At 30.9% G+C, this 12587-nt stretch overlaps 1 protein-coding gene across 2 annotated transcripts; it reads right to left on the bottom strand.

Moving 5' to 3' along the window:
- Positions 1 to 3199: 3199 nt before the first annotated feature.
- EMB2769 (Cwf15 / Cwc15 cell cycle control family protein) lies at positions 3200 to 8437 on the bottom strand. 2 transcript variants are annotated; one of them, XM_088218786.1, is made up of 9 exons: positions 8221 to 8437; positions 7076 to 7113; positions 6291 to 6444; positions 5780 to 5886; positions 5636 to 5677; positions 5468 to 5555; positions 4754 to 4850; positions 3679 to 3779; positions 3200 to 3561 (listed from the first exon to the last, which is right to left on the bottom strand). In XM_088218786.1, exons 3-9 carry the CDS (start codon positions 6419 to 6421, stop codon positions 3438 to 3440), a joined length of 690 nt encoding a protein of 229 aa, XP_088074912.1. In that variant the 5' UTR covers positions 6422 to 6444; positions 7076 to 7113; positions 8221 to 8437; the 3' UTR covers positions 3200 to 3437. The 2 variants fall into 2 exon arrangements, with proteins under 2 accessions (XP_088074912.1, XP_088074913.1); XM_088218787.1 differs by lacking the exon at positions 7076 to 7113 and having other exon boundaries at positions 8221 to 8436.
- Positions 8438 to 12587: the final 4150 nt, after the last annotated feature.

Genomic DNA, 12587 nt, shown 5'->3' on the forward strand with positions numbered 1-12587 from the left:
CGTTTAGATTTTAAATTTCGGGGGCCTTAATGGAGATTTGGAAATATTTGAGGGGTAGTTTAGTAATCTCGTATATTTCATTCTCAAACTGTCCATTGAATTGGTTTGAGTAATTGATTTTTTAAAAAATAATAATAATCTCTAATTAATTAGGCATAAAATATTTGATAAAAAATAATATTTAAATTAAAAAATCGTAAAAATAACTAAAAATAATTCAATTCTAATTAATTTGGTAATTTCCATTAGTCATTTTTGCTTATCAATTATTTTTTAATGTGAATTAAAAAAAAACAGAAAAGAAAATAAGTTTCAATTGAATTGATTTATTATTCTCAATTTAATTTTAAATGAGATTTAAATTAATTTTTCAATAGAAAGTCATCAAAATTAAATTTAATTTAATTTTTTACTCATTCATCTTTCATTGAAAAAAAATAGTAATTTAATTAATGTACTTTTAATTTTTATTCAAATTGGTCCTTATATTAATTTTTTTATCAAATTAATTCATGTATTTCTAAAAAAATTTAATTTAGTCCATCTTTTTTAACTGTGTCAAAACTAATGTCATGTATCAAAGTGGCAATTTTTTACTTACAGTTTATGTCTACTGGTTCTAAATGGTGCACAAATTTTAAAAAAAAAAAAAAATTGTGAGAAAAGAAGAAGCAGAAGCAAAGAAGAATAAGATAAAAATCATCGACTATTAGAGTCTAATTCTTATTTATTACAATTATGGATAAAATTAAATAATGTACATATATATATAAATACTCTTAAAAATAGTCTTCTCGATATCTATTTTTTCTTATCTGGTAATTTTTTCTTTTATTTTTTTACTATATGAACCAATTTGAATTAATTTGCAATAAATTTTTTTATTATAGCATCTACTTACAAAATCATGAATGAAAAGAAGTCACATGACGCTAGTTTTAATGCTATTAGCAGGAGTAAATGTTGATAGAATTGAAGACAATACAGGTAATAAGATGATAAAGTGAAGCTCGTACGTGGTGGAGATGTGACAAAAACGATGTCGAGCGATGAGAGATAGGAGGCAAGTTAGAGACATTGATGGTGGGTCTACAATCATATTTTGGAAGAATTATAATAGATAGTAAAAAACAATCATTATATATGATAATTATTTTACTTAAGAAACAGAAGGGTGTTAAAAGTGAGAAGTATGTAGGATTTAAGTTCATCATCCATGACAATTTTATAAATTATTTATTTTTAGCCTTATTGCTATTGTTTAAAAGGTCTATTTTTAAAATTAAAACTAAGACAAAATTGTATTATTTTATATTTTTTTTATTTATAAAATTTCTAAATATGAATATGAGCATTTGTGTCATGTGAGTATTAAAAATAAATTAAGTATTTATGTAATCATACAGACGAATATAAAACACATGAATACAAGTTATGCCTTTGAATGAAAGAAAATTTTAAATCAATTTTATTTACGAACAATGAATCTATAAGTAATGCAACTATAAATCTTATAAAGAATTCGATCCTAGTTTAAGATGAACACGGGCAACATGCTGAACACATGCAAGTCGGACATGAAGGGATATTTCTAGTGGTAGACGGGTGAGTAACGCATAAGAACCTGTCATTGGGAGGGGAACACAAATAGAAATGGCTGCTAATACCATATAGGTTGAGGAACACAATGACGAATTTGCCCGAGGAGGGGCTCGCATCTAATTAGCTAGTTGTGAGGTAATAGCTTACTAAGGTGATGAGAAGTAATTGGTCTGAGAGGATGATCAAACACACTAAAATTGATACACGACTCACATAATATAATGATTTAGTAGTTAAGATCATTATATTCTATTTGAAAATCACAAATTTAAATTTCACTGAGAATCTAAAGTCTATTATTTTATTAGTATATTATGAATTAATGGATAATGTTTGATTTAGTAGAACTATGTTGACTAAACACGTTGGATTTTGTCTCAATGAACTTATTATATTTTTAGGTAAATATAAATATAAATATATATTTTTAAGATAAATTAAATGAACTTAATTGTCAAAAAAATATTATATTTCTAGGTAAATATAATATCCTGTGACAATTAGGTTCATTTAATTCATCTTAAAAATATATATTTATATAATCATATAAATAATAGATATAGATCATGTTCTCTCTCTTTCTTATTTTCTGTCTATATAATTTTATTCTATCTGTTTTTATTTTAGAAAAATTTTCTCTCTTATTTATATCAATAAGTGAAGAAGATGATATAAGATGGATGGATAATAATTAATTTTTGATAAATTAAATATTATTTTATTAAAAATTATATTTACGAAACGCCACATGGTATCTACATATCTAAAAAATTTAATAATAATGTCACGTCATAATACAAGTTTGACTGAACTAATAACATTAATTTTAGTATTTAAATTATTTTTGAAAGTATAAAGATCAATTTGAATGAAAGAAAATTATGAAGTGTTTTTTGACCATTTTAAAATAGTGTATTCAATTCTATTTTAGTTTTTTTAAAGGTTAATTGTATATTCAATTCTATTATTATTTAATTGTTAAATTTTAGTTTTTTAAAAAAAAAATAAATTTCAAAATCATAATTATTTGATACAAAGTAGTCCATATATTACATTTTATATGTTTAATTATAATGAGATTAGCTTCAACCTTACCTTCAATTCTATAATTACATATTTGGTATTCTTAATTGTATCACAAGAAACACTTGTTGTATTAGATATGTAACCAAGGTAAAACTAAAATGTTACTTTTTTTTGAAGTTCTCATGTTGTAATTATCATTTTTATTCTATAAAGTTAGAATTTAATCCAAACTCAACAATTAACACAGAACAAAATAACTAAGACATAACAAAGACTTACCTCATTGTAATTAATCTAAAAATCAGAACTCCAGGAGATATTACCCTAAGCATAAACCAGATTATGAATCTAGGGTAAAAATAATAATAATTCCTACTGATGCAGCAAAACACTCTGCTCACTCCTCATTTCACCAAAAAACCAGTTCTTATTCAAAAGAACTTAATATTTTTTGAATCTAAAAAGACATCGATTGGCTGAAAAGTAAAGTTGTTCGAGCTGAGAGCATGAAAAAAAATTCTTAACTCTATTCAAACTTCAAATACTATTTCCTACTAAAGGAGTCCAAAACTTTGGCAATCCAAAATCAATTACTTCGTAAAAACTCATTTACCGGGCAAAGATATTTCCAGTAGAGCAGAGATTCAAAGATACAATTACTATTGTCTAACTTCACAAGCATCCAATACCACGCACAAGTACAACTTGAAGTCGAACTATAAACAACGGATTATCCACTAAAAGCATCAAACATAGATTCAGTGAATTGACTTTCAATACAAACAATGATGAAGATCAATAGTTTTTCATCACTTCATGTACTTTTGCAGGAATTTCCGGTGAAAATCATTCCTGATCGTGTCGTTGATGAAGCGCTTTGGAGTCTTGGTCTCACCACGGGCCTGATTTTTAAAGACCACATCATCGTCCCACCTGAATAAAGAATTCATAAACATCGATTGAAGTACCAATCCCGAGTTTGTGGAGTCCAACGCGGACTTGGACAAACAAAGTAACAATGCAATCATATTAGTTAATCCAGCAACTAACCTCCTTTTGACATTGAATGAGGTAGGATTATTAAGTAATGGATTTCCTCGTAGTAGCTCTGCTTCTTTGGCTTTAAGCTCTTCGTCCTTCTGTTGTTTTTCCTGCACAAAGCATAAAGATGTTTGTCGTTACTAGCAGAACCAGATCAACCATATTTTAAATTATTAAATGGGGCGCTCTGGGTTATTTGAGAGATAGGAAGGAAACAGGTTTCAGGGCATTAGCTCTTCTTTTGGTAGGAATAGAGCTCTATACAGGGTTCATTCCCTGGCTACCTTGTTGACTGGGAACCCAATCATTTATGTTGACTGGGGAAACTTGATTGACATTTTGATATCAGATCTTTAGTAAATGTAAGTGGGCAGGACCTTAGATGGTGTTTGGCTTCATTTATTTTTTGGTCAACAGACGTTGACAAGTGCTCCAACAGCACCCTAAATTATTCTATGCATTTGATCAAAAACGGTAATAGAAGACTGTTAGGAGATAGATTTTATTTTTGAAAGTTTATAACTTCTCTAATGCCGATCTAGTAGAAAAGGCCAATTTTTTTTTTGAAATAAATAGAAAAGACCAAAATAACATTAAGCAAGTTTAAAAGTCATATCCTCATTAAATCTATTTATTCCACTTTTAAAGGGTGCCCTTCTTTGTCATTTGGACATAATTCACAACTAATAAATTATATTTAAAAACATATAAATCAAGTAGTACGCTAATAAAAAGTTTAACAGTTCTATAACTTATAAGCTCCTATAAAATAAGGTGAACCTTAAGATACTTCCTCCCCCCCTCCCCTGCCTTAAAAGAAAAACTGGACTACTATTGGAAATGCTAGAACAGCATATAATTTTTTCACAGCCTGCCATCACTAAATCCATTAAGTTGAGGAACAGGCAAATATCAAGTTAATCCTTCATTTTTTTCCCAATTGGAAGCACAGAATTCCAGCCATCAATAACAATATAAAGGTGCTTTTTGAAATTCATTAATCCAAGTCTCTAGGCAAGCTTAGAGGATAGTGAAAAGCACCATAATGGTTTATATCAAAACCAACAAAATAAGACAAACATACCTTTCTCAGCTTCTCCTCTGCTCTTTCTTTCTTAATATTTTCAAGCTCAGCTAAAAGAGCTTCCGTGTCATCCTCCTCATCATCATCATCCTCATCACTAAAACAAGAAATGAGAAATTAAGATCATGGTGTGGTTCACATCTCTAAATAATGCCATGCCAGTGGATAAGAAACAAATACGAAAACAAACAAGATTTAACTGAAAGCAAAACTTTGAAAAAAAAATCCAGAAAGAAAATCTTTCTCTCTTTTTTGTAGGGGGCCTCGGGGGACTCAAAATTCCATCCTCTAAAGCCTTAACAATGTTACCGCTTTGCAAAGCAAGGTTGTTAAAGTGCAAAAGCACACACGCCAATCTAAATGGCGATGAAACTAATAACTCTAAATACTGTTATTACTTTCCCAAAGGTACCTGAGAAATTTCATAATCATATCAAACCAGAGGCTCATAAACTAATCCCTAACAATCAATGGTTACATATAGCACTATGTTCCATTCATATTTCAGCAATCAATTATATAACAAAAGGACCTAATGGTGGAAAAGGGTATTCAGGCAGCTATTGGCATGTGATAATTTCGCATTGTCATCTACAATGTCTGCAGCAATCTCCTTCCCAGTCAGATGTGTATACTAGAAAAAAGGAAATCCAACCATTCCTAGTAACATTGTGCAGCCAGACATCATAGGAAGATACAGAGAAGGGTAACAACCTGTCATCTTCACTTTTTACTTCCACATCAGAATCATCAGCATCTACGCTACGTGGAGCAATGCGATCTTCAGTGTCTCTTTTGGCCCCTATAATATTTTCTTACTGAGTAAAACACTTAAGAGGACTTTACTATGATAACATAATACACAAGGGGTAGTGAATGGACCTTCTAGTAGAAGATGACTTCCCTTTCTCCGATCTCTGTCATCTGAAAGTTTACATGGTTAAATTAAAAATAAATTCCTAGTACATACAAACAATACCCAACATAGAAGAGGCAGATGAGGATCAAAAGCTACATGACTTTTACCACTATAAGACTTATCCTTTGATGAGAAATGCCTTTGTTCACGCTCTTCCAGCTCGTCACGAAGGTTTCTCTTCTGCAACTCCTCCTGGGTATCCTGCCCTTCCTTTCTGCAATGTAAACATGTCAATCAGCAAAGGAAAAAAACAGTACTCTGCACCTTAAAATGATAATAAACAGACATGGCCGACATCAAGATAAAATGAAAATCAGACTTGTCCTTATGCACCACAGAATTGATGGCATGAATGCAACATAATTTCTTAAAGAACAAAAAATTTGGACATCTATTGTTAACTCCCATCCAAGCAAGACAAAGAGACAACCCAATTGCAATATGTTCCTAAAAAGCAAAGAAGGCTCAGTTCAGATACTAGAACACACTTCTAGAGAGATACTAAAGACTAAAGGCAGTCAACAACAACACCACACCCTGATGTCAATGAAAGCAAAAAACAACATATGCTATTAGATCCAAAATAAAATGAATTATCTATAAATGCAGGAAACCCACCTTGGTTTTAGAGATGTATGAGCTGCAAGATCCCTTGATGAGTATTTCTGAGAGGGTCCAAAGATTCGAGTACCACCCTGTTCATTACCACCCTTTGCAGGTGCCCAAGTAGGTCGAGCTGCAGTTGTCATGCTTAATCTCTATGCGTAGTTACCTGCTAAATCAGACTAAAAGGTTCAATTCCTTGCGTACACCATACCCACTTATCTCGGGGCAGATTCTTTTAATTAGAAGTAAATAACTACTAATAAATAACCATAAGAAAGTGTAACCTATGCATACATGACCCTTAGGCCTTATGTGTAAAAAGAACAATACAAAACTAAACCTAGAGCTGGAAGTACTATGCTCAACTTGGTTTTACTGAAATACAAAAAGAGAAATAAAGAACTGATCTTCATTAGTTCAATTTATCAACAAACTAAAAAATTTGAAAACATAACAAAGGGCAAAAAAAAAAAAGGAAAACAGGAAAAATTTGTTTTCCTAGATAGAAAAAAAAAAGTATTACTAAGAATGGAAGAAGCAGACTGTCGAAGAATAAGACATCCTCATGTAATCATCAAATAGAGGATTTGAAATAGAACATAAATAATAAAGATATCTGTCACACAAGGGAGAAAAGGCTAAGAGATTCCTCAAAAAATATATTTTAATTTTAAAAATTTTTATAGTTAATGCTGATCCTGTTGAAAGCCAGATCGGATGTTAGGAAATTTATTAGTATGCTTTTAGAAATTCTTGGTTCGGGGATGATACGAGGTAGGAAGGTATGAGGCACTTACCCTGCGATGTAAGCTAATTAAGGATGTTATGATGTAACCTGCAGGTAAAATTATTAAAGCGCTATTTAAGGTGAGTGTGTCTAAGTATTCATTCATAACTTAATTCACTGATCAAAATATTTACAAGTCAACAGAATGATATAGAAAAATAAAAGGGAACAGGCAGTAAAAACTTATAAAAATTAGGTAAATGTTCTCTTATTGGACTTCAAATACCTTTTTACTTTTTTCTTTGAATTAAACTTCACATAACTTTTTACAAGCCTAGGTTGCTCCCAATCAATGGAACGAATGCACTTGGTAAAGGGCCAATGTGCTCTTATCATTTCACAATCAATGAAATTGTTTCTTTTCTATTTTGATTTTGTTTGTTATTATTTTTATTATTTATTTTTCTATTTGCATCATCTTCTTGATATATATGTTTAAAGAAAATTTGCCATATTAAAATAAAATATGAAATGTAATGCATTAGTTATCAACTATAAATAAAGAAAAACAAATTTATCAGTTCAAATAGCAAAAGCATCTTTCTATACTGAAGAAAAATAACATATGGAAAAAATATCCTAGAACTACACATAGGCATTGGAACCAATGGCGCATGGCCATACCAGAAACTTATTACTTAAGGAGTTTACTTTTAAGGTTATTTTCCCCTTTATTATATTTGCTTTCCTAATCTTTAGTATTCCTATTCTGTTAGAAATAATGCTCCTAAATTAGTGTTGGTATTCCTACTCTAGTTTACGAAAAATCTAGTTAGCAACCCACTAATAAGATCATAACCTCTTAAGAGGAAGATACAAGTATTCAATAATATTTTTGAGAATTTCTCATATTTGATAGTGCGACTCAATCGACTCTTAGGTGTAATACCTAAGAACTCTAGGTGTGGTACCGAAGTTTTCCCCCAATTGCTTAGTAGCCAAATTAACCTAACTTGTCCAACATCACAAAATGTTCACCCTTACAAATTGACACTTCGCAAAGGAAAGCTCGACAGATTGAAGCTTCATGCGTGATTCTCAGTATATACATGAACAAACAAGGAAAAGTGCATCATAATATAAATTATTGCTAACTACCATACATAAGAAGGTAAAAGAAAAAAAAAAAGAGGTAATACGAGAAATTAATCATACCGAGTACGGGAATTGTAGAACTCGGACTATTTCTTCCCTCTTTCTTTATTCCGTTCCCGCACTGTTTCTTCCTCTCTGTTTTTCACTCAACAGAACCGAAAAAGCTCCCTTCCACCTCTCTTCTTCAGGGGGGAAAGAGAAGAAAATGAAAACCAGAATCCCTTCTCTTTCGTTTCTGCTGTCACGCTCGCTCCTCTTCTCTTATCTTTTCACCCAAAATAAAGCCCTAAATGCCGTGTTTTGGAACTAAAGAAATTTTAAAACGATGCCGTTTCTTCCGTGGGCTAGCTTGTTCGGCTAACTTAAGGGTATTTCTTGGATTACATAATTTTAATAACCATAATAATAATACTAGTAAATATAATAATAATAGTAATAATTTATTTTAATATTTATTCGAAAGTACAACAGATTTTGTTTACAAAAAATTAGAGAACTAGAATTAAACCCAGCCAAGCCAAGCTCACGCGTGGTCTAGCCCGCACGACAGTAGCACCCAGATGGAGCGCCATTTCGAACCCCGCAACTGAAAAACTAAAAGACAGAAACGATGTCGTTTAGTCCACTTAAAGAATTTGATTTACACAAAAAAACTCTATTCTTGATTGTTCGAAAAGAGTGTAAGCATGCTTGTGGCTAATAGAGAATAAGAAAAGGGAGAAACGTGTACAGCTTTGAGGGAAGGAGAATATAAGTGCAGATAAGGATAAATCTATTCCTATTATAGTCTGACAGGATTTTTAACCAGAAGCCTCATCTCTCTGTGCCTATAAAAGGCAGATTCCGAAACTTGATGTGGGACGAGGACCCGAAGAGAGAGAGAGAGAGAGAGAGAGAGAGAGAGAGACTTACTTGTGAAAGAGGCCGAAAGTGGAGGGTGCAGAGTGAGAAAAAAGAGAAAGAGTAAACGAAGGCACTATTTTTTAATTGGCGAAAGGAATAGTGTCTTCATGACTTGACATTTACCGGAGATAAACAAGGCCCGAAAGGTATAGAGTGATCAAGCTCCCCTAGGAGGGGGAGGGGGGGGGGGGGGGGGGGGGATGAGGGGTGGGATAAGGATACAGGATCACTAAATATGTTCTCATATCTTTTGTGGAGGTTTCTTATAGTTTCGTGCAGTTTTTTCTCCTTGTCTATGGACATTGTTGGCCTTGTAGATCCCCTAATAATACATATTCCATGGAGTAATTTAATTTATTAACTACAACCAATTCTTTGTATGAGTTTGGTTTGATATTTACTTTGTGGATAGTAGCGGTTGTCCCTCCTTAATCATAATTATCAACTTATAAAATTAATAAGACAATACTATGGTCTTTCATCTAATTAGCTCTCAGAATTACGTTGAAATGGCCAGATCAAAGGTAAAAGATGAATACAGAATGCTTACCTCTTGCATGGTCTATTTTACATTAGAAGGGTGCGGTAATGACCAAACATTATTTGCCCTCTACCAATAAAAACCTTTAAGGGGTTAATTTCAATCATCTGTGCCTCACGTTGACTGGTCACCTTGCTGTCTATGAAAGAATGTGAGTTCCCACTATCAATGAGAATTAGATTAGTTTGAAATGCAAGATCCCAAGCCTTCATCTTACACCCACTCTTTTGGCTTTCTATCCCCTACAAGAAGATCTCCCAATTATTTATTTCTCTACCACCTCTACCTCAACTTCTTTTTGTTCAGGGCTTCAATCATTGATAGTTATTTGGTTTTGTTGTGATGTCCAGTGTAATACCTTTTGCTTGCCACATCTATAGTAAGGGTTATACGTTTCTTTAATCTTTCAGCTACTATGATTGGTTTTTATTGGGGAATATAAGTGTTATGCCCGCGATATAATTATTTGTATAATATATTGAATACATTATTATTTGATAATTTATTTTAATATATGATAATAATATTTTATTATCATATTTATTATCTTATCATTTAATTTATGTGATAAAGTCATTAATTAAATTTATAAGTTTTACATCAAGATGGAGATCTTGATAATGAGAGTAAAAATATTTTTATGATTTAATTTAAAATGTTTTTAGTCATTGGATCATCAAAATGAGACATTACTAATCTAGTAAGACTAATATATATGTGAAAGTCTATATAAGATAAAAATTAGTTGATCTCATTAACTAATCATATATATAAATGATGCATATGGAGATATGATCATTGAACTGATTCAACTGAGAAATTCTAAAGGTTAATATTACTTTAGATTGTCAATAAAATATTTTTTTATTTTGATGAGATGTAAATTTTTTTTTTTAAACCTGATATCATCATAGTAATTAATAAGTCATTTATTATACTTTGATTCTGTACAACTACAGTCATAGAACTATAATTGAAATAATATTGAGTGTGATTAAATATTTGTAAAATTAATGATTGATCAATACAAAATCTGTCAACTTTGGTAATAAATTTAAACTCTATGTCATTATTTATTATAATGACTAAATTAAAATATTGGCTAAGACAATTGAATGAAGGAAGAAAATAGTTTCTTATGTTATTCATTAGTCAATTATGATTGACATAAAACATAATTGGTTACTTATTGAGATTTGACGGTTAAACCATATTCTAAAATTAACCCGAAGCAAAAATGACGGAATGAAGTATTACATATTTCTTTAGCAAATTCTTGAGAGTAATTGTACATTTTATACTATCTGATCGTTGATGAGTGTTGTTACATGTTAACCTTAATTAATAAATTAGTTTTACTAATTTGTTACCGGTTTAGTATTGAATTTATGGGGTCGCACGGTAACGAATATTCTAACTTTTGCTGAATATATTAATTATTTTATAATTAAATTAAAAAATTTAATTTAATTAAATAAATAAAATTTTTGGTCTAAATAAAATATTATTATATTATTTGTTAGCACCGAAAATATAATTAATATTTAAGATAAATTGAATTTTTTTATTTTTAAAATAAAAAATTAATATTTATATTTTAGTTATTATATTATTAATATAATAATATAATATGTGTGACTATTATAATAATTGAGATTATTGTAAAATGTAATTTGAAATTAAATTAATTTATAAAATTATTTTATTAAATAATGATAATTAAAAAGGATAAACATATATATGTAAATATTTAGGTGTTAAAAGAAAAGAAAAAGGTGGATGAATCAAAATAAATTAGGATGTCTAGGGGAGAGTCCAAATGGAACTCCTCCACCCATGTCACGTATATATATGTTTATGATATATATATATATATATATATATATGTGTGTGTGTGTAGAAGTTTTGAAAAAGTGTGGAGAAGAGAACTAGAAAAGGTAGTCTCACACCCAAAAATTTTGCGAGAAAATTTTAATACATCAATTTATCTAGATGTTCCGTTAATTAAAGAATTGAACAATAAAAATTGACTTCATTGTAAATATGTATAGAATATTTATATTTTCAAATAATTTTAATTTAAAAAGTTACTATTAATTATATTTTAAATTTAATATTTAACATACAATATAATTTTTAAGTATAAATAAATTAAATTAAATTATTATTATTTTTTTTATTTTTCCTTACTTGTTATGCCCATATTATAATCTAAAAATCTTATGAGGGATTATGACTTTAGTAAGAGATAGCTTGGTTACCATATTGTTATGAGGGGCTTGTTCAACGGTAAGCGGTTTGGTGTTGTGGATGGGGGGGTACTTTGAAGGTTCCTGCGCTGCTTGAACATGGCTTCTATTTTGTTGAGCCTGAGAGTTTTTCTTGTTCAGAGGTGAGGGTAAGAGTTTGAGGCTTAAATAGTTTGATGGCGGGTTGTCTTTTCTCATTTAATTCACCCACAAAAGAGGAAATAAAATAAGCTTAATCTGAAATAGGACTTACCTTAAGCATGGTAGCCTCAGCTCTTCAAACCTTTCCTGGTAATCTGCTAGCAATTCTTCCTGTATGAGTTTATTGCATGTCTCTACAATATCAACTACCATGGGATTCCCAAACCGTCAACATATCTTTGTCTTCTTTAACGTTGTCCGATCTGTATGATTCTTATTTTATGACTGCCACCCTTACAGCCACATTGAGTTTGTGCTTAAGACACAGGGAAGCACCCTCCACTTCGCTGTAACCTCTGAACCATGTGCTGGGCGTTGCTTCATTAAAAAAAAAAGGATGAAGCCTAACGGGCTAGCCCTAATCCAAGGAAAAAGAAAAAGTAAAAGAAGCCTATCCAAGCCCAGCGAGGGAAAGAAAAGAAGAGGGGAGAGGAAAAGAGGCCCACGCGTGGTCCAGCCCGCACGATAGCGGCGCAAAGGCATATCGCCGTTTCGAACGAAGCAACGACGTCGTTTAAATCCATTGAGGGACG

The sequence above is a fragment of the Carica papaya genome, chromosome 4 (genome assembly GCF_054855325.1).
Source record: "Carica papaya isolate Zhongbai chromosome 4, ASM5485532v1, whole genome shotgun sequence".
Classification (NCBI taxonomy): Eukaryota; Viridiplantae; Streptophyta; class Magnoliopsida; order Brassicales; family Caricaceae; genus Carica; species Carica papaya.

Bases quoted from the DNA above. Each gene is read 5' to 3' on its own strand.
- EMB2769 (XM_088218786.1), bottom strand. From the start codon at position 6,421: ATGACAACTGCAGCTCGACCTACTTGGGCACCTGCAAAGGGTGGTAAT. The intron at 5,556-5,635 runs GTCCATTCACTA...AAAATATTATAG, and splicing joins AAGTCATCTTCTACTAGAAG to GGGCCAAAAGAGACACTGAA. The intron at 3,780-4,753 runs GTATGTTTGTCT...TGCTTTGTGCAG, and splicing joins CAGAGGAGAAGCTGAGAAAG to GAAAAACAACAGAAGGACGA.